This window comes from Sinocyclocheilus rhinocerous, unplaced genomic scaffold (genome assembly GCF_001515625.1).
Source record: "Sinocyclocheilus rhinocerous isolate Xijiao unplaced genomic scaffold, SAMN03320098_v1.1 scaffold347, whole genome shotgun sequence".
NCBI classification, from domain to species: domain Eukaryota; kingdom Metazoa; phylum Chordata; class Actinopteri; order Cypriniformes; family Cyprinidae; genus Sinocyclocheilus; species Sinocyclocheilus rhinocerous.
The window spans coordinates 12,680-35,329 of NW_015632719.1; the positions used below are offsets into that span (position 1 = coordinate 12,680).

The 22,650-nt window shown below is 40.2% G+C and overlaps 1 protein-coding gene across 3 annotated transcripts in view; it reads right to left on the minus strand.

Moving 5' to 3' along the window:
• Nucleotides 1-321: 321 nt before the first annotated feature.
• Nucleotides 322-22,650, minus strand: part of LOC107742808 (apoptosis-stimulating of p53 protein 2-like) — a 26,196-nt gene continuing 3,867 nt past the window's right edge. For 2 of the 3 annotated variants that reach the window (XM_016555849.1, XM_016555850.1), the window contains 12 exons: nt 19,973-20,040; nt 19,715-19,816; nt 19,101-19,275; nt 17,358-17,539; nt 17,078-17,248; nt 14,788-14,953; nt 10,995-11,105; nt 10,386-10,901; nt 8,381-9,093; nt 6,074-6,211; nt 5,831-5,964; nt 322-1,303 (listed from right to left, as the gene is read on the minus strand). In XM_016555849.1, coding sequence (XP_016411335.1) covers nt 1,102-1,303; nt 5,831-5,964; nt 6,074-6,211; nt 8,381-9,093; nt 10,386-10,901; nt 10,995-11,105; nt 14,788-14,953; nt 17,078-17,248; nt 17,358-17,539; nt 19,101-19,275; nt 19,715-19,816; nt 19,973-20,040 — 2,678 coding nt within the window. In that variant the 3' untranslated portion in view covers nt 322-1,101. The remainder of the gene's footprint in view (nt 1,304-5,830; nt 5,965-6,073; nt 6,212-8,380; nt 9,094-10,385; nt 10,902-10,994; nt 11,106-14,787; nt 14,954-17,077; nt 17,249-17,357; nt 17,540-19,100; nt 19,276-19,714; nt 19,817-19,972; nt 20,041-22,650) is intronic. The other variant, XM_016555851.1, reaches the window with a different exon arrangement.

Here is a 22,650-nt window from a genome sequence, read left to right on the forward strand (position 1 = left end):
ATACAAATATAAAGTACATTCTAAACAGCTAATTTCTATTCAATTGTTTTGTGTGAAAAAAAAAAAAAAAGACAAAGTGGCCATTACTGTAACATATCAACAGCAACACCAAAAAAACAACAACAACAATACAAATGGGACAAACAAGTAGATGGTCGAAATTCTCTAGCCATAAAGGCTATCTCTCCCGGGTTTTCTGCAACCATGATGTGCGCGCATCCTGAATGTTTACAAACCTATAATTGGTCTATAAGTTTAGTTTGACTGCAAGTGTGTGTTTGAGAGAGAGTGGTTGAGTGTGCATGCAAAACAACTACTTAATTTTTTTTTATTACAAACCCAACACCAGGGGTCCAAATGTGCATCTCCCAGGATCCCAGACAATTCTCGTTGTCTAAATGCGTTTATATTCTTCATATTTTCTTCAGAGCAGAAGTGACTCATGCTCTTTCACATTCTCTTTCCATGTCTGATGCGGTTTCATATAAACATCACACTTCCATGTGCTCATGCCCCGAAAACTCAGGATCAGACCCCGAGCTGACAGAAAGATTATAGTGAAAGCAGGCTGGATTTGATTGGTTGTGTTAAACCAATTCTACATCCTCAAGTTTGTGCTAGCGTCGTGTTATGGGCCACTGGAATCATAAGCAAATAAGCCTCAAGATCAGAGCGTTACAGAGCTTTTTCCCCACAGGTTTGAGTGTTGCTGTCATGCATGAGCTGGAGAAACACACTTAACCGCGTGAAAACCACAGCAATGCATGGACATGGATTACTGCTTAATGAAACAGTGGAAAGCTGTTCAGTAAATATAAGTAAGAAAAATTCTACGGTCAAATAATATAGTCTGTAGACCGTTCTGAATTAAACTGAAGTGTGGTCACAGCTGTGGCTTTCTGAAATGAGGAGGCAAAGGCCTCGTTTAGGATTTGTTAGCCCAATTCCAACTCGTTTTCCAGTTACTCATCATCATTTCAGGTTTGATCTGCACATGATAAAGTGGTGATCTGTCATTAAACACTGGAACGGAGAAAGATGTGTTTTTAGTTTGAACTTGGATTTACGTACTGCTTTTTCACTGAATGTGAGAGTAGACGGTCACAGTCTAAGAGAGCGGAGCAGCAGTAACTCACCGTAGAGGAACTGAGAGCACTGAGCGTATCCCTCCTCCATCTCCTCACACTTGTCTGCTGCTGTCTGCATGTCGCTGTAGGTCATGGCAAACACAGCCGCCCCAGACTCCACCAGGAACTTACACACCTGCACGTTATTACAGGACGCAGCGCAGTGCAGGGGCGTCCTAAACACACACACACACACACGGTTACACGTCACACACTGCCTCCAAAACAACAGCATGTGGCTGAGGACAGGGACATCATTATCTATTTTTACTTTATGTTTTATTGAAAACCTGTTGTTTGTTTGATATGTCAGGGATAAACCACTGATACAATCTTGTAGGGCTTTATTTTGTGATGATGAGCCCTAACCAGCTGTCTGTAGATCATCATGCATATTACACAGCTACTCATACAATAAAGGTGACATGAAATATTGATTTGACTTTAAACTGTTCTATAATTTTGCCTGTATATTATATTACAGCTTAATAATGCAAATACATTAGTCAATGACAAAAGCAGGTGTTTATATTGAAGTCTCAAAGGGAACATGGAGTGTTTCAGTCAATGCTGATGTTTTATTTAGTTTAGATAGCAGGGTGGGAATTTTTTGGCATCTCACAATCCGATTCTTTTTTTATTATTATTAGGGATGCACCGATACCACTTTTTCCAGTACTCGCCCGATACCGATACTTTTATTTTTGGTACTTGCCGATACCGAGTACCGATACCGATATTTTTATTGCATTTGTAAATTTTTTAAATATTGGGTACAGAAACCAAAAGAGTATGTATAATGTTAGTTGGTTAACTTCATTTATCAAATAGATACAGTCAAACCAAAATATATTCAGACACCTTCAACATTTCTCACATTATCACAGTTTACTCGCTATAGTTTAGAAAATGGTAATAAAATATGACAAGAACTCAGAGTTAAACGGTGTCAGAACAAATTCATCTTGATAATGCTAGAAAATTCTGATAGAAAGGTATGTAATAGATTACAATCAACCAAAAATTAGACAGCTATGACAGTATTTACACAACTATCAATACTTAGTCGGGCAACCCTTAGCCTTAATGACAGCATATAGTCTCCTGGGCATGCTGTCAACCAGGTTCATGCAAACCTGAACTTTTTTTCCCAGACTCGGTCTGAATAATTTTTGGACACAAATTTGTATACATTTTACTGGTAGTCCACTGTATGAAGAATTTTTGGGTATAATATATCACAGTTTAGTTTATTTTGCTATCCTCACTTACATAAATGAACTATAATGTCCTGCACCCACTAGTAAAAAAATATCAAAAATTATATCTGGTCTCTGAATCATTTTTGGTTTCACTGTATATCCTTCGGTTATTTTCACACTTAATTATGCCCATTAAAATGTATTTTACAAGTTTTTGTTACTTTCACTGTTCATTTTTTTGCTCTATGGTACATCATCTTTAATTTAATAGCATTAGAGCAGCGGCTTAGTACTGTAATCACGCGCTTTGCTGTAATAATGCAGGGAACCACTCGTTATAAATCTCCTAACTGTGATATTTTCAGAAATAGAAGTCGCGTTTTTTCATCTGAAACGTGCTGCGATTTATATTCCAAAGCCACTCATATAATGCAGAAACACTCAAGCAAGCAAAACACGCGCAACGCCTGCACGTGTTTGTACTGATGCAGAATAGTACAGTCTAGCGCATTTCACACAGGCTGCTAGATTCACTTTCGCCAGAAAGTCATGTATGCCTAAGGTTAAAAATAAATGACATTCATAGTGAATGCCCCTATAAATGGTCTTATTTTTACAATTTAGTTTTAATCCAAATGATGCGCGTGCTAAGTGAGTGAACATCAAAGATCACACAACAGAAGTGCGCGCGTGCTCTCTCTCGCTCTCTCCCTACCGTTAAGTAACTTGTGCATTGTTTTACTTACTTGTCTTTGACATATCCGACCGAACTATAAACTTTCCAATGATGTCTGTGAGAAAGGTATATTCACTCGACAAGCTCGCGCATCTGCGCCGCCGCGCGCTCAATCCACTCAGCGTGCTTTGTTTATCAGCTCGCACACATCAGCTATACAGGCGTTAATACTGAATGTTTAACATTATATTCATTGCATACATATACTTCGTAGTAGACATCCATAACTCCTTTCTGCTGTCTATTGTCAGTGTTTCTTTGTTTAAATATGGCGCTTATCACATGCTGTGTGGTATCGGCGTTTGGTATCGGGGCATTTTAACGAGTACGAGTACGAGTACAGGAGGCCAGTATCGGGCCCGATACCGATACCAGTATCGGTATCGGTGCATCCCTAATAAAAAAGATCTGCAAAGTTACAAAGCTCAAAGTCCACTCCAAAAGGAGATATTTTATTTAACAGAAATCACTTTTCAAAAACTACAACGAACGACTCGTTTGGACTACAACGCATATTTTCCGTTTTTGGTACTTGCCGATACCGATGCCGATACCGGTATTTTTATTGCATTTGTACATTTTTTAAATATTGGGTACAGAAACCAAAAGGGTATGTATAATGTTAGTTGGTTAACTTCATTTATCAAATAGATACAGTCAAACCAAAATTTATTCAGACACCTTCAACATTTCTCACATTATCACAGTTTATTCGTTATAGTTTAGAAAATGGTAATAAAACATGACAAGAACTCAGAGTTAAACTGTGTCAGAACAAATTCATCTTGATAATGCTAGATAATTCTGATAGAAAGGTATGTAATAGATTACAATCAACCAAAATAATTCAGACAGCTGTTAGTATGACAGTATTTACACAACTATGAATACTTTGTCGGGCAACCTTTAGCCTTAATGACAGCCTGTAGTCTCCTGGGCATGCTGTCACCCAGGTTCATGAAAACCTCAACTTCAGTTTTTTTCCCAGACTCGGTCTGAATAATTTTTGGACCCAAATTTGTATCAATTTTACTGGTAGTCCACTGTATGAAGAATTTTTGGGTATGATTTGTCACAGTTTACTTTATTTTGCTATCCTCACTTACATAAATGAACTATAGTGTCCTGCACCCACTAGTAAAAAAATATCAAAAATTATATCTGGTCTCTGAATCATTTTTGGTTTCACTGTATATCCTTCGGTTATTTTCACACTTAATTATGCCCATTAAAATGTATTTTACAAGTTTTTGTTACTTTCACTGTTCATTTTTTTGCTCTATGGTACATCATCTTTAATTTAATAGCATTAGAGCAGCGGCTTAGTACTGTAATCACGCGCTTTGCTGTAATAATGCAGGGAACCACTCGTTATAAATCTCCTAACTGTGATATTTTCAGAAATAGAAGTCGCGTTTTTTCATCTGAAACGTGCTGCGGTTTATATTCAAAAGCCACTCATATAATGCAGCAACACTCATGAAGCAAGCAAAACACGCGCAACGCGTGCACGTATTTGTACTGATGCAGAATAGTACAGTCTAGCGCATTTCACACAGGCTGCTAGATTCACTTTCGCTAGAAAGTCGTGTATGCCTAAGGTTGAAAATAAATGATGTTTATAGTGAATGCCCCTATGAATGGTTTTATTTTTACGATTTTGTTTTAATCCAAATGATGCGTGTGCTAAGTGAGTGAACATGAAAGATCACACAACAGAAGTGCGCGCGTGCTCTCTCTCGCTCTCTCTCTCTCTGTCTCTCTCTCTCTACCGTTAAGTAACTTGTGCATTGTTTTACTTACTTGTTTTTGACATATCCGACCGAACTACAAACTTTCCAGTGATGTCTGTGAGAAAGGTATATTCACTCGACAAGCTCGCGCATCTGCGCCGCCGCGCGCTCAATCCACTCAGCGTGCTTTGTTTATCAGCTCGCGCACATCAGCTATACAGGCGTTAACACTGAATGTTTAACATTATATTCATTGCATACATATACTTCGTAGTAGACATCCTTAACTCCATTCTGCTGTCTGTTGTTCTGTTGTCAGTTTTTCTTTGTCTGAATATGGCGCTTATCACATGCTGTGTGGTATCGGCGTTTGGTATCGGGCATTTTAACGAGTACGAGTACAGGAGCTCAGTATCGGTGCATCCCTAATTATTATTAATTAATGAGTTTACTGCCTCCGAGTACCAAATTGATTTGTGCATTTTTATTAAATAAGTACTTTTTAAAATAAATACAAATTTTAAAAAATCAAAACAATTGTGTTAAGAATTATCAACCAAATAAATATAGTTTCAAAACGTACAAGTTTTAAAGAAAAAAACATCGTGGAAGTAGTCCATGTTTCTCCAGTGATTCAACTGTAATTTCCTGAAGCGACGGGAATGCTTTTTGTGTGCCAAAAAAGAATGACTATATTCATAAATGTCTTCACTTCCGCTTCAATCTCCTACACGTGTTCACGAGAGCTTCTTCTTCTTCTCCGGTCCACGAGAGCACCTCGACTCATGCGTGTTGTGTTGATGATACAACCCGTACTGTTGTTGCAAGCAGAAAACAGTACAGCGCGTATGTGTTGTATCATGAGAGTCGCGCTCTCGCGACAACACAACACCAGTCAATATTTTCAGATTTTCACATTTTAAGCTGCACTAAAGCCTGAATTCCTGTCTTACTGTTCAGTGATGAGGAGGCATGTGAACGAACACTGTTTGTGTGACTGTACGACATGCAATCTGATGAAACGCTCCTCACCATCCGTCACTGTCAGCGGCGTTAACATTGACTCCAAACTGCACCAGGAATTTAACGATCTCCGTGTGGCCGGCACACACTGCGTTATGCAGCGCCGTGATTCCCTCATCATTAGGCTGACTGGGATCCTCAACCTGTAAAACACCCATTCATCATACCACTGCCATATTCCTGAAGTCATGATACCTAAAACACTAATAATCAGTCGCACTCTCACACACAGAACAGTGAAATGTGACTTTCCTCGTAAATGACCCTCTGCACCAGATCAAACTCTCCCTCCAGCGATGAGTCCAGTAACAGAGCCAGAGGATTGAAGTGCACTCTCATGCTGTGGTCGATGCGCTCGGATCCGGCCTTACGCAGATTCGTCCTTTTACCCTGCACAGAAAACACATGCATTTGACAGATGCTTTTATCCAAGGCGACTTGCATTTATTACAAGTTATACAGGAAGGGCTGGAGCTCAATCACTTCACAATCATCACACAGGACAAGATCTCCAAACACAGAAGAAATTCATCATTACAAACGCTACAGAATCTCTAGGTTTTGCCTCTGAAACCAACTGAACTGACTTGATACAAAACGACACCACATTTATACTACGGCTGAGCACCGGAACAGCATCTTTGCATCAACAGGCAGTGAGCCATTGCATGTTATAGCTCACATTTTACACAGATGTCTCAGAGTTTCTATCCACTTTTTGCACTGTTCTGTTATCAACAAAATGAAGATTTGCTATCTCCAGCTGATAGCTATTCAGAATTTAGATTTCTCCAAGTCATTTCAGTGTGTGTGAAATCTATGAAGATTCACCTCACCAATGAACATTACAGAGAAACAGCTTTTCAATAAGAACTTAATATCGTGTCGTATTTTAGAAAGAAAAAAAAATGTTTTTGCTCAATGCAAATATTACCTATTAAAGCCACAGCCAGAACTGTTGTGCGTCTCTGAGCAACACACAGTTTCTGAATGAATCCGTATTTTGAACAAATCAAGTGAACCAATGATTCAATGACTCGTTCATAAAGAGAACCATTTACTTCACTCGTAAATCAACCAGCCATTTTAACAAATCAAATGAATGAATGAATGAATGACTCAATGATTTATTCATTAACACACTCACTGCCACCTACTGGCACTTTTATTTTCTTATTTAATTCATATTTCCATATTAATAAAACCTCAAAGGTATTGTTCACCCAAAATTAAATTTCTGTCATTATGTACTCACCCTAGTGTTGTTTTAAACCTGTATTACTTGCTTTCTTTTGCTGAACATAGAAGAAATTTGGTTAAAAAAAAAAAAAACTTAACTAAAAAAATAGTTTATGTTCGGCCTTTGTAGCCTAAATGTTAATGTGTAATACATTCTACGTTAAATCAAAATATTTCTTTCTAAAGCTACTTTTTGAACACAATAATGGCTTTAAAAATTAGTTGGGGGGGGGGGGATTTCTCAGCCAAGTTTCTGTGTGAATAATTAGCAATTAATGTTAAGTTGTGTAATTAGTGGTGTAATTTGTATAATTAATTAGATTGAACATTTTAATCGCTTGACAGTTCGAGTTAACATTTGGATTAACTGGAACTGAAATATATTCAAATTATTTAGGTCAGATTAATGAGTGTTTATTTTTTTCCTTTGTCATTATTGTTGCTAATAGTCCTTAATTAACAACTTCTTCATTTTATATGTAATCTAAAGGGCTGCTGGTCAATTAAATGAGTACATTCCCCATTCTCCCTCTTGTTGTACTCAATGGCTTTAAAAATTAGTTGGGGGGGGGTGATTTCTCAGCCAAAGTTTCTGTGTGAATAATTAGCAATTAATGTTAAGTTGTGTAATTAGTGGTGTAATTTGTATAATTAATTAGATTGAACATTTTAATCGCTTGACAGTTCGAGTTAACATTTGGATTAACTGGAACTGAAATATATTCAAATTATTTAGGTCAGATTAATGAGTGTTTATTTTTTTCCTTTGTCATTATTGTTGCTAATAGTCCTTAATTAACAACTTCTTCATTTTATATGTAATCTAAAGGGCTGCTGGTCAATTAAATGAGTACATTCCCCATTCTCCCTCTTGTTGTACTCCAATATTAGTTATTAAAGCAGCATAAATTCCATTCCTCATTTTATTATGCCCAGAGGAGCTGTGTGTTGAGGCTACTAGTTTTATTTCGGCTCTCATCATTGGTTCACTTTCTCACTTTAACATGCAGGTGATCACACAAAGCTAAAAGACGTGCATTTTGACATGAAATGTTCCTACTGTGGTCTCTATTTAAAACAAGTGCAACCAAAGTCATGTGACTTAAGACTCGTCAACACAAACCCATCTCGACTAGTGGCAGAACCTACTCGATCAGGCAAAAGATGCTTTTAATCAAAATTGGACTGAAAAAACAGTGCATTTAATTTTGAGATGATAACTAGATCCCGCTGGCTGAGGTCTATAATGTATAGAGTATGAATACTGAAGTATATACTGTACAGGATACAGTAGAGTCAAGACTTATTTAGGGCACTTACCGGTGGGAAGGGAACCTGGCCGGTGACCTCTGGTGGCTTCATGTTGAACGTGTCTTCTGGATTCTCTTGCTCAGCGCCACTGGGATAAGGAGGAGGAGGATATGGAGGAAAGTCCTCCGTGAAGCTGTCAGGAGGTGGAGGTGGAGGGCTGTCCGGCTGGGGCGGTGGAGGTAAAAACGAAGCGTGGGGCTGTGGGGCCGGGTGTGGAGGTGGTGGAGGAGGGATGTCCTCTCGGTCAGTGTCTGGGGCGGCTGAGGACACCGCTGGCTCAGGAACAGGCTGCTCTGCTCCCTCAAGTGAAGCTTCATCATCTCTGTGAGGATCTGCGGGCGTCTCCTTCTTCTCTTCTCCAGGAGGACTCACTGCGGTCTCCATAGCGGCCAGAGTCGTCTTCTGGTACAAGAGCTTCTGGATGTTGGGGCCGCACGGGCCCTCGGGCTCCGTGATGGAGCTGCGTTTCTTCAGGGGTCTTGGCGCGTTGTAGAGTTTCTTCCTGAGAGCCTCTAAGTCAGCGTCGCTCTGGCAGCGGTAGGGGTTGGAGATGAAGGGCAGCAGTTTGGTGGGACTGAGAGGTCTGGGGATGCGCTCGCTCTCAGATCCTCCAGCGCTGTGGTCCTTCTCTGTTTCTGGGCCACTGGACGAGTCCAGGTACGGGTTCTCAGGGTGCTGGTTTTGAGACTGCTGGCCTGCGGGGGTCACTGGTTTCCCATAAACTGCATGTGCATGAAGACAAAAACAACTCTAATATCAAAATCATGATTAAAATAATCACAAATAATCTTATGTTTTTATACTGTTTTCACGCTTTCATCCAACGCCATTTGTCACAGAACCAACATTATTCATAGTGCACAGCGCCAAGTTTATTAGAAAGCTAGTTTAAGACCCTGATATACTTTCAAGCAAAATCAAAGAACAAACTGATGTGATGTCATTTTGAACAAAATCAGGCCAAAATTAAGTTTGTTTCGAGTTTGTTTCGGGTGATAGAAACAGCTTGCCAAAGCAAACATTCCAGAAAAGTTCGCTGGTGAACACCTTCAAACTACCAGTGCTCTGTGGTTATTACACAATAGGCAGGTGTGCTCTGGGGCTCCGCCTACTTTTATGTGGGAATGTTTTCTGATCATTTTCTTCTGTTCAGTCCGTCAAGGTCAGACGCAAGTAGCTCTCTTCCGTGGGGCGTCGACACAAGACCCGTGAATATATCCGTATATGGCTTAAAGGTGGTCTTATTCAAATAGCTAGCTATATACATAGAAAAACAGCTCGCTGGATGACATTTTCAAACTCAGACAGCCCATTAACAAACTGGCTGCGTGTTTTCAGCTTTTCTGAGCTGGCAGACAAGCCAGAATCCTAACTAAATACAAAAAAAGCTAAAAAAATAAAAAAAAAATTTAAAAAAAAGTGAAAATTTAATCCGATGTCCCCTTTAACTACAGTAATATTTATATCAAACAGAAGGATCAATATTGTGACTAGGTGGTACTTGTTCTGATTTGACCAGAGGAGGTACTGGCTTGTAAACTCTAAGATACAGTGTATTAAATAATACAAATACAGTTTATGGATTTGCGCTCACTTCATTTACCAAGTGTTTTTTGCTGCTGACCTTCAATGATCCCACCTGAAATACATTCCACCATGCAAATGACTTCAAACATACAAGTTGGTGCAGTAAATGTGTTTAAAGTACTTGCATTTAGTTAACATTTGTAGCGACACTCTTAACCCCTAACCGTAACCCAACCCTTACTGCTAAACCTAACCATTCCTCAAACTCATTAGTGATGGTTGGAATTTTCCAGAACAACATGTAGTTACGCAGTAAATCATAGTTTAATGTTAGTACATAATAGTTAAGGCCACCTCACATAAAGTGTGAGCAACTTTCCTACTCTTCTGTTGTTCTGATAGTGTTCCTGCATCTATTATTCTGATGTGAACGGGCCGTTGGGATGAATCCAGTCATGTGTGTTGTAGTGTCCAATGATTCACTCACCGCTGATGAAGTTGCTGCCACGGTTCTGGTTCTGGGCTCGGCTCAGCGCTCCCTGCGGCTGCGTGTACATGGAGTAGATGGAGCTGGTGGTCAGCATCTGGGGCTTGTGCAGGACCTGCCCACCAGAGTCTTTGGCCCCAGGAGGCTCGAGGCTGAAGGGGTGTACAGTGGCAGCTGGGGGAGCCTCCTGTTTGGAGGGAAGAGGTAAAGTACTACCAGACTGGGATCCAGTGGGCAGCTGCTGAGTGGAAGGTTTACTCTTCCCAGGGAAGGTACCGGCGCTGAGGGCACCCTTGCCGTATCCCATCTGGCCACCAGAGGGAAGGTTGGCCTGTTTCGGTTTAGTCGGAACTGGAGGAGGAACCTTGACTGTGTTCTTGACAGCGCTCTGAGTGTAAGGAGACGCAAGGTCCTCGCTGCTCTGGTTCTTCCGTAAAGAAGTTGCCGGTGGATCAATGGACTCAAACATGGAGACCGGGCGCACCCTGGGGTCCCGCTTCAGCACCTCTGTGTTATCTGGTATAGGGAGCAGAAGAATTCACAATACATTTAATCAGAGACTAACTGGGTGTTACACATTCAATGGGGATGCGAGGTGTAGAGGGTCACCTTGGTTTTTAGATGCCTGGGTCACCATACGTGGCAGACTGGACGACCCAAGATTACCGCCTGTCTTCGTAGCGGCTGAACTCCAGTTAAGCTTCTTTGAGGACACCTTGCCTGAATGCAGACATGACAGACAGAATTACATTTCAGTCTCATTCTGATGATAATGGTCAAATTCAGACTGTATAGGAGTGAGGTCCCTTAAACTGCGTCATCATGAACACACAATCACATTTCTGTCATGACAACTCTCGGAGGGATTGGCATGTTAATGTACATGACAATGTTAATGTATTTGGTCTTGGCGGAATAGATCTGCTACACTGCTGCGGCAGAGCAAGTACCGAGACTTGCTACTGCCAATACATCCACAACATGCTGCTGTGAGCATGTAAGAAATACTGCTGCTGCAAATATAACATACATGAAATAACCCCCATATAGCATACATGAATCACCTCGTAGCAGATCTATACAGGTGGAGCTGGGGAAGGTGGAGGGTTTCTGAAGCAAGCTGCAAACTGCTACAGCAAGCACTAGTCATATATTTGAATGTTGAGCAGCAAGCTCATTGGCTACCAATACAGGAGAGAACCAGTCAGCTGTGCCATGTGATAATGATGTCATTAGGTCAGATTGAGTTAGACCTATTGAGTTAGACCAGTTAGACCTGCGCCATCTAGAGTTTCATGCCAGAACTCTGTATATGTAGCAACAACCACCAGTGTTGGGGTTAACACATTACAAGTAACGCGAGTCACGGAATCAGATTACTTTTTTCAAGGAACTAGTAAAGTAACACATTACTTTTAAATTTACAAGAAAATATTGTGAGTGAGGGGCAGAGGCACTTCCTTGAGCCTGAGGCTTATTAATTTCAATTTTGGTGTGAAAGGGCCTTTACAGTTGCCAAAAATAGAAAATGATCATTCTGTCATCATTTACTTACCATCATGTCCAAACCTGTAACACTTTCATTCATCTTCGAAACATAAAGATAATTTAATGAGAACTTAGAGAGATTTCTGTCCCTTCCTTGAAAGTCCATGTAAGCAAAAATTTGAGGCTTCAAAAAGTTTATAAAGAGGAAAAACAGAAGCTCAATCGCACTTGCCTGACGCTCGAGAACAAACCTCATTGTTTCTCACACATTTTAGCTTGTTTATGCGCTCTATGTATGTGTGCCGATCAATGTTTATGTGATATACAGTGGAGATCAAAATTAGAGAACAATCTATAAATACTTGATTTTTTTATGAAATATTGTTAATCTTCATCGCTTAAAATTTGAAGGAATATTAGCTGTAGGTATACCACTGTTCTACTAACATGTTTGACAAAATAACCAAGGCATTTCAACAAAAGCCTATTTTGTGGAAAACACAGAGATCAAAATTAGAGAACAATAACCACTGTAGCACGAAAGAAGATTGCAACTAAAATTTTGGAGGGTTACAGCCTTCAGAAATGAGTAGGAATTGTAGAGGCCCCTGCTTTGAATAACTTCAGCACATCTGGGGCCGTAGGACATCAGTAGTTTCTCGCACTGCGCTGCTGTGATCTTGGTCCACTCTTCTTCCAGTCTCTTCCATAGTTCGGTGACTGTAGTGGGATTCTTAGCCATAACTTTGTCATCAAGAATTTTCCAAAGATTTTCAGTTGGGTTTAGATCAGGACTCTGGGCCGGCCATTTCATTATTTCAATATTTTCAGCTTCAAGGAACTGCTTTACCTGTTTTGCAGTGTGACGGGGAGCCTTGTCTTTGGCTGATTGGGAGATGCTTGCAGGGAAGGAACCGCATGTTGCTGAAGGAGGTTCTGATAAACATTTGCATTCACCTGCCATGTATCTGTATAAGAGACTCAACTCCTGCTGCAGAAAACATCTCCCAAACCATGACACTTCCTCCTGCACCTTTCACTGACTTCTTTACGCACTCGGGCTTCAGTCCTTCCCCAGTTTGACGCCAAACAAAATGTTTCCCATCAGACCCAAATAAATTAAACTTGCTCTCATCACTAAAGTGAACTTTGGACCAGTTCTCCTCTCTCCACACAACATGCTCCTCAGCAAAGATGAGTCTAGCCTTTTGATTCTCTCTGCTGATGAGAGGCTTGGTCACTGCAAGAGTGCGCTTTCAGCCCAACTTCTCTTAATTGTGCCGAGACAGATCCATACCCTGTTCAGCACTGAACTGGCGAGCAATTCCAGCTGCAGTGCTGAACCGATTCCCCATTGAGAGTCTCCATATTATCCTGTCTTCTTGTGCATTTTTCTTTCGTGGACTACCAGACGTTTTTTGGGGACTTGAATGAATTAGTGTCATTGTAAAGCTGCAATATTTAAGAGATCACAGATTTGGAACGACCAACTTCTCTTGCAATGTCTGAGAGGGTCATCCCTTTGGCTTTCACCTGGACCACCTCCTGTTACATGGTTTCAGTCACCGCCATCTTGCAATCTCAGTGAAAACTGAAGGAATGCTGCCAGTTAAATAGGGTTTGTCAGATAATTAAGGAAATTGGCACCAGGTGCCAGATTAACCTCAATAACTGGGAGGTATCTGTAAGTGTTCTCTAATTTTGATCGGAGTTCTTTTTCAAATATCTAATTTAAGTTTTTAATACTGTGCTTCAGAATACAATTACTTTATGAAATATGCTTAAAAAACTGCCCTTCTACTCCTGTTAGGATAACTTCAAATAGGACTAAGCAGTGACCTTGAAATTTAGGAAATTGTAGGTTGCTCTCTAATTTTGATCTTCACTGTATGTGACTTTCAATGGAGGGATGGAAATCATATAAAAATATGTTTATTTGTGTTTCAAAGATCCAAAGTCTTATGGGTTTGGAACGACATGAAGAGTAAATGACAGAATTTTCATTTTTGAGTGAACTGTCTGTTAAACAGAACACTCTCTCTGAATTAATGGATTAGACAAGCCTGCATACTGGACCACAGACTAAAAATGCTGTCTTTTCTGTAGATTTGTCTATTCTTACAAAGGCAAAGTGCAGTAACTGCATATTTTGTCAAAAACGAATCATTTACACATACACTTATGCACTGGGCAAACAAAGTACACATTTTATCAATGTGTTCCCATGGGAGTCAAAGCCATGACCTTGGCTTTGTTAGCTCGGTGCTCTGCTAGCTGAGCTACATGAACAGAGTTAGACTGAAATGTCTCTCCCAACAACACGCCTGTGCACCACCAGGTCCTTAAAAGAATAAAAACTTAAATTGAAATTTAAAGTTCAATGCATAGGATCATTTTCTATATTCTAAAATGATCATCTCCGTTACATATGTAACACTGGTTCTCTATGTAGAAAACAAAATGCTATGGGAACATCTGCCAGATGTATAAAAAAAGTCTGTATAAAAAAAAGAACAAAAATTAGGAGAATAAGATGTGTACAGTGCATAGTAACTTTCAAATGCTAGCCATCAAGTCTAAGTTACTGTTTTCTTGTAATATTGTACCAAATTATATTTGCTATTTTAGTCTCTTTTGATAAAGCTGCTAACTGTTCATCTGTGCCTGAATGCACAATATAAAATAATTACAGCATCTCAATCAGAACCCAACACAAAGATACAGGGAAATCAGATCAACATGGTTTTGTGTGCATGTTTGCCATCTCTACTGCTAACCTGCAGTAAACATGAAGTTTTAGAAATAAATATAAAGCAGAGGCAATAATTCATTTTTAATAATTAGAACACACTAACTGAACACACTGAACAGACAGCATAGTTCTTTGGGTCGGGTAAACCAGTGATCTGCAAACCTGAGTCCGGGTGAGTGGTCTTGTCCTGATGTGGTACAGTCGCTGTGCCTTCTGGGTAAGTGTGTTTAAAGGGGCCCCTGGGCATCGTAGAGGACTGGATATAAGGACCGACAGCAGCCACACGGGCCGGTCCTGTCTGCTGTGCTGTCTGGCCATCTGAAGGCAACTGGAATAAGAACATATCAGCAGTGAAACCACACACCGATCATAGCTAAACGAGGACAATATGAAATCACTATGGACTCTGTGTGCCTGATACTGATTTTACTATACACATTAATCCAAATATTTAGCTTTTTCTAAAAATCTAAAGCAACAGTAAATAATTGTTTTCAAAATAAACAATGTTAAAGGGGTCCTATGATGCGATTTCAAGTTTTCCTTTCTCTTTGGAGTGTTACAAGCTGATGTGCATAGATAAGATCCCTGAAGTTGCAAAGACTAAAGTCTCAAAACCAAAGAGATATTCTTTATCAAAGTTAAGAGTCAGCCACGCCCCCCTGAAACGGCTCGTTCTAACACGCCCCCACATATCTACCTCACTATGTGGGAATATTTGCATAATGCACCAAATACACAAAATAATGATCTTTAAAAAAGCATCATATGACCCCTTTAAGCCTGTTAAGCACCTACATCCGTACTAGGCGTGGGCGATATACCGGTAGACTCGATTAACCGGTGGAAATATCGCAGTTACACACATGACGTTGCTGTGCTACGTGGTCACGCAAACTCATTGTTTTCACACTTTTTTTTTTTAAGCACTGCGGTTTAAAATCAAGTGATTTTAAGCCGTTGAAACCCAATCAGCAGCAAAAGAGAACTCGCATCTTAAAGTGACAGCAGTCTGTCGGTCATTCAAGTCAATCAAACAAAAGAGAAAATCTCTCGCTGTTCTTGACTAAATCACTTTTGTAACTTTAATAAGAAATATATATTTAATTTGCACAGTGAAGAATATGCAGTGTTTTTATACTTTTGATTACTTTATACAATGCAGCATTTCTTATTTATTTGTTCTACTGCTTTACTGCTTTTTGTCCTATTGCTTGTAATTAGTTTCTTATTCTTATTTAAATCGCTGACTGTTTACTTGTCTTTTTTTTTTTTTTTTTTTAGGCTAGTATTAGTTTTTTTTTTGTGATATTGACACTGGTGACAAGAATGAAGACACTTCTATAGTATCAAAAATGTTGATATCATAAAGACCTTATTTAAAGCAAAAAAAAAAAACTATATTGTGACAAATATTGTTAAAGTGAAAAAAATATTCATATCATGAAAAAACTTTGGTCATATCACCCACCCCTAATCCCTACTTATAAAATCTGTCAAATCGGTCCATGATCCCGGTTTCTTTTCAGAGTCCTGTGGTATAACATCCAGAGTCATCCATATTGCCCCGACTGAATTTGGGAATTTTCAAAATACTGTTTTACAAACAGCTGTATTGGAATGAAATTTGGAAATTTGTTATTGGGATAATTTTTGACTTTCCAAAAGTAGTACTTTTTCGATTTTTCACACAATAATTGAAGCTGTAGCTTTTGTGTATTTAAATGAAACTTTGTATAAAACGTATAAACATGCTCTGAAGGCCTCTGTTCTTCAGCATAGTGCCATCTACAGGCCAAAAGAGGTACAAAAAAATATACCAAAAACCTTTGCTCTAGCTAAAATCATTTGATTCCTCTGACTCATATGTACAATATGTTCTAGTAGAAGGCACTTACTGAACTGAGTTCATAAAATCAAGTTAACTTCAAAATTTGTTCTTCATTTTCTTACATTTTTCACAATATCACATAGCCTCTCAAAACTCACTGTTTACGTTTTGAGAAGGAAAAAGCCTATATAAGCCTTTTACTGACAGCTTTATATATAACAACTTTACAGTGAGTGTCACTGAATGAGTGACAGCTTCATCATGAGGCAAAAAGTCACGGTCCAAAACCTTCACCCTCTCTGTTCCTCTCTGCTGCATTGAGCTGCCAAACTCCACCTGAACTGCTGAGACCATCACAGCTGAAGACGCTCCTCTTCTGCAAGCACTGAACCAAAAGAACATTTCCTCTGCATCTTTCCCATTCTTGTAGCTTGCTTCCTAATCTAGTTGTCTAATAAACCTGGCATTGTGTATTATGACTATTGCTGGCTCTTTGACAAACTGCTTTGTTCCTCTTCTGTAATGTGCTTTGGATAAAAGCGAATGCATGAATGTAAAGGAAGACTTTTCATCAAATTCGCATTAAAGTATGGGCTGGTGTGAACAGAGAAAATGGCTCACGCTCACGGGGAGGTTCTCTTTCTGCTGAAGGGCTGCTTTCTTCTTCCACAAGCGATCTCGCAGCTCACCGACTCGTCTGTCCATGGTGTCCACCTCCTGGTTCCTCTTGTTCAGGCTGTCTCTCTGCCGCTGCAGTTTAGCGCTCTGCTCCAGGTTAAAGTTTTTCCTCATCTGGTGAACACACACACACACACACACACACACACACACACACACACGTGAGATGTTTCGAGCAGAGGCCCGAGGCTGTGATGTTCTCCTAACTCTCCCCTGCTCTTACCTGTAGTTCCCTGTAGAGTCTGTCCAGCTCGGCCACTGAGCTGTGGTTACTGTGAAGCGCATCCAGCTGGCCGTTTTTCAGGGTGTCCAGCTGTTTGTTCAGTTCTTCCACTTTAGACACGGCGACTACCAACTCTTTCTGCTTCTGAAGGAGTATATTGTTCATCTGTTCCACCTGCTCAACTGAAACAAACACACAGACAGAATAACTTCCACTGCACGAGCTCAAAATCCTTGGGCCTGCGCTGAAAACACTGAATATGAGATGACCACTTATATGTACACAAGAATATTCAAATGAGTCACATGAATGTGGTCATATTTAGGAGCACCACACATGACATGCAGGCAAAAAAAAACAGTTATCGTGGCCACATTGCACTCGATCATTCTCTCGTTTTATTGATTTATAAACAAGGGAATGAATTAGGGATGTAACGATGCACTCAATTCAAGAGGATTCGTGTCTGTTGAGATGTTAAACGAATCACGATACAGCTGCTGGAGGGGGTTTATATGAATGTATCTCTGAGGGGAACTCACTGTCTTCAGAAAAGTTTAGATGGCGTTTTCTTTTCATCTCGTCTCTGTATAATTCATATTAAAGCTGTGTTTCAGCACAGTGCTGCTTTGTTTACAGCGGTAACCAAGTTAAACGTTGTATCGCTGCTGCTCCATGAGCGCCTCCTGCTGTCAGAGAGAGAATCTGCGTCTCATTCAGAGCTTCTGCTGTTTCCGTCTCGTGCAGTACAGTTTCACAAAGCATTCCGTTTATGCTTCAGATTTCGAAATTATACAATCAATTTTAAATCAGAAACTGCTCATGCTGCATGTATGCAGAGTCTTTGTTTGGATTGTGATTAAAATGCAGTGGTTGCCTCTCATTTTAAATGGAAAGAGCACAGACAAAGCCTTCGTTTGCTCATATGAAGAGATTTATTTTATTGTATTTATCTGATTTGGGATTTGCTTTAAAATTTCAATTTAGTTTTATTATTTGACATTTCAGTTTCACAAAGAAATGTGCAGCATTTTGTCTGAGAAACAATAAAATTACACCTTTTCATTTATTATTTGTCTTTACTCCTTTTTTTTATAATCGTGAGAAAATCATATTGTGAAATCAGTAATCGTATGGCATCGTGAGTTTATTTAAATAACTTGAATGGCAAGAGACAACAGAAGAGCAGGAGGAGAATGAGCAGTTTATTCAGAATAAACCGTGAAGGTGAAAGAATATAATGCAGGAATATTCCTCTATCCGTAGTCTTTTTGGAGCATGCAAACGTTTCTGGAAATAAAGGTTTAATGAGGAGATGGACCTTGACCGGAGAATGGTGTGCAGAGTTAAGAAACACAGTCAATGAATGAGTTTATTGTTGATTGTCAAATGAATCATTCATGGCTGCTCCAATTTTCTTAGAGGAGCTTGCTAAATTTTGTGCTAGTTAACACGCACATGATTCATGACGATGCACTTAGAAATGCTTTGCATATGTTCCTAAGAACATTTAGGAAATTACTGTATGCTTACATCTAGAAGCATTCTGTGCACATCTTTATAAATGATGCAAAATATTTAACCAACTGTCAAACAGAGAGCGCTGAGTGCATCATGAGGAAGGCACGGTGTACTTTTGAAAAGCTCATTACGCAGACCTCACTTTAATCTCCAAGAAAACACGTATGTTATATCAGCAGCAAGACTGCTGGAGATCATAACGAGCAGCGCTGCGACGCTCACCGAGTTTCCCATTGCTGAGGCGCTTCTGCTCCACCTGTCCCTTCAGAGCTCGCACCATCTTCAGCTGCGGCTCCTGTTTCTCCACCGCGTCCCTCAGATGCTGCAGTTTCTTCTGCTGCGAGGACGTCTGCAGATGCCTGTGCTCCTGCTGCTTCAGGAAACACAAGCGCTGCTCCTGCGGGACAGTGAGAGGACAGCGGGATGCTCACATTCACTGACCACCTGATGCACATTCAGTGCTCACTTCATATCAGCCTGATTCCAATAAAAGCTCTGTTACAAAACCTGCCGCATTTCCATCTCATCTTGCATCATCACAAACACGCACAGCACATGATGAGGAACACATCACCGTTGTATTTATCCTGTTGTTTTATGTAATTTGCATCCTTGATCTTATATTTAAATAACAAAGATAAGTATCTACATTGTAATGCACATAGTTATCATGAAATAATACTACTTACAGTATATTATATTGTGAAATAAGATTTTGGTCACATCTCCCACTGTATTTTTTTCGGTTCCCAGCCCTACCTAGTGTTGTGCTCTCTTCCCGTTCTTCTCTAATCTACTCAGTGATTTTTTCCCCGTTCTGATGTGTTTTCCTGTACCTTGGAGGCCAGGAGCTGCTGCTGGGTGTCAATCTGACGCTGCTGTCTGGAAGCCATCTCCTGCAGCTCTGCTAGAGTCATGTCCATCCACGGGCTGCTCACCTGTGCACACAAACATCAGGCTCTGAAATCATCACATGCTCATCCATTTCCTGATCGACTAGACTGCATTCCTCTCGTGCTTTCAGATGTGGGAGTCAAACACCGGGATCACGTTACACAAGGAAAGGAAAGCCACACAAGTGCAGGCAGACTCACTCCATTCTCCGGCCGTCTGTCTATGGGCTTCTTGACTCCGTTCCTCTTCTGATTCCAGCTCCTGGAGTCTGAAACACAAACACAAGCCCAGTGAAAAACAAGTGAACAGTCAGTAAATAAGAACAAAATTAATGAACAAATTACAAGCAACCGCACAAATAAATGAATAGAACATTGATGAGACAAATTAAAGATGCTTTAGACCAGGGGTGGGCAAACTTGGCCCTTCCAGGCCACTTTCTTTCAGAGGTTAGCTCCAACCCTAATCAAACACACCTGAACCAGCTAATCATTGTCTTCAAGACTACTAGAAGGCTACAGGCAGGTAAGTCATATCAGGGTTGGATCAAATCTCTGCAGGAAAGTGGCCTGGAAGGGCCAAGTTTGCCCATCACTGCTTTAGATTTTTAGATTTGTAGGTGTTCAAGTCCAGAAACTGAATACTTCAATGTAAAATAGCATTGCATATTCTTCACTTTATGAATTAAATATATAGATTAATCGTTAAGCTTAATTAACATTAAGGACACCGACAGCAGTTGGTAAATTAGGCGTGGTCACTTTAAACACAGTTTATGGGTCTAATACAGTGTTTCCCAACCGGGGTGCCGCGGCACCTGTCGAGAGCAGGGGTGCCGTGTAAAAAATCATTTTTTTATATTTTTAAATTGCTAAAATGTTCAAAAAAAGTATCTATTATATAATATCCATTTCTGATGTCGCCAATAATTAGAGATGCACCGAAATTTCGGCTGCCGAAAATGAGTTCACCGCTCAGGTTTCACTTTCACGTGGTGTGACGCTCTGCGTATTATCCCGCTCTATGCGTGTGCGCTCCGCTCAGTAGCTCCACTCGTATACCGTTCATGCGAATCGGAACAGCAAAGTCCACTCAAAAATTGAGTGGACTTTGCTGTTCCGATGAGCATGAACGGTATATGAGTGGAGCTGAGCAGAGCGCACACGCATAGAGCGGGATAATACGCAGAGCGTCACACCACGTGAGTATAATGCTATGTAGTATAATAAATGATAAGACACTTGTTCTTTGCTTTGTTTTATTTTATATAAGAAGGTGTAACATTAAAATATATTAAAGTGCACATAAACACACAAAACTCAAGTACATATGGAGTTCTTGCAGACCAATCACAGCACTTGCGGTCTGCGTAGAATTGACGCGCTGTTAGATTTTTGGAGAGGTGCACGTCAGGCTACGGCGTATGGGTGTGCGTCTATGCGTACGCTACGGCGTAGGTCCGACGCAGAAGTATAAATCAGCCTTTAAGACTGCTTTTGTGCTCCAGGGTCACATTTGTCAAGCGCAAGAAGACGCGGAAAGAAACTCCATACAGGGCTTGATTGTGTTTCCTGAGACACGGCTTTATATGTGTGCGCTGTGCACACAGAACACACTGAATGGAGTTGTTAGTCGCCTCTTCTTGTGCTTGAATGTGTTAAAATCGCTTTAATGTTCAAATTGGCCAGGTGTGTTTGTCCGATAAAGTGCAAGAAGACGCGGAAGAGAAACTCAGTTCGGGTTTCACGCGAGTGCTGAATGGAGTTCTCTTTCACATCGTCTTGCGCTTTGTGTGCTTTTTGCCTCTTCTAATGCTTTTAAATCAATTGAATGTTTAAATTGGCAAAGCTTTAAAAACACGTGCAAATGATAAACTTTCGTGAGGACACAGCAGTGGTGTTTTACGCTGGCCCCGGGCCATCTGGCCGTAATGCGAATTACAAGGATGTTCACAGTGGGCTGTGTTTACATTAATGTCATCATAAAGCATAAAAGCCGATGTGCAAGTACATTTAACCACTTACATGACTCAGCTGAACGCACAAGCGCTCTTCTTCGTGAGCATTTGAGTGTGCGGTTAAAAACTAGCCTAGAGCGCCATCTACTGTTAAAAACTAAGCTCAGAATCAATTCGAGAGAGAATCACCATGCAGTCCGAAAATCTCAGAATCGATCCACGAAACGCGATGCATCGATTTATTGTCCCAGCCCTACCCTTTAGGCGCTTTATACAGCAAAACAATTTACTATAGAGTTGTGCAATGTTTTAAAAAATATTATCAGGGCTCGCAAAATCGCTAACCCGACATCCCGGGGCTATTGTGTTTTCCAGTCGGGCTGCCAAAATGTATTACCACTCTGCCCGACGGGCTATCTTAAATACTGATCTCCCACGGGTCTTTAAAAACTCCTAAAGTGAGTTGTATCAAACTTAAGGCCATAAAAAGTTTTAAATATGTTAAATGGTATAAGAAATGTCTTAATTATAATTTCAAGAGGTCTTACAGTTGGGGACGAAAAGACAAGAGTTGCGATACGGCTGGATTAAACTTCAAAAGGCAATGACGTCATTGAATAAATATGAGCGCTGCACTTTTCAAGTCAAAACGCGGCGCGGATGTCTTTATTTGAATGTATCTGAAGGGAACCGACTGTCCTTAGAAACGTGTCGTTGGCATTTTAATTTCATTTTACTAAGCCTGTCGCAATAATCAATATATCGACTTATCGCGCAATATATGTACATGACCTCAATCATTTTTGGTGACGCAATATATCGCCCATTATATTTACTTAAAAATTAATTTCACCATGTTTTTTTGCATTCCACTTGCGCCTGTGTCTTTTGCAGCTTCTCGTACATAACATGGTGTAGTCA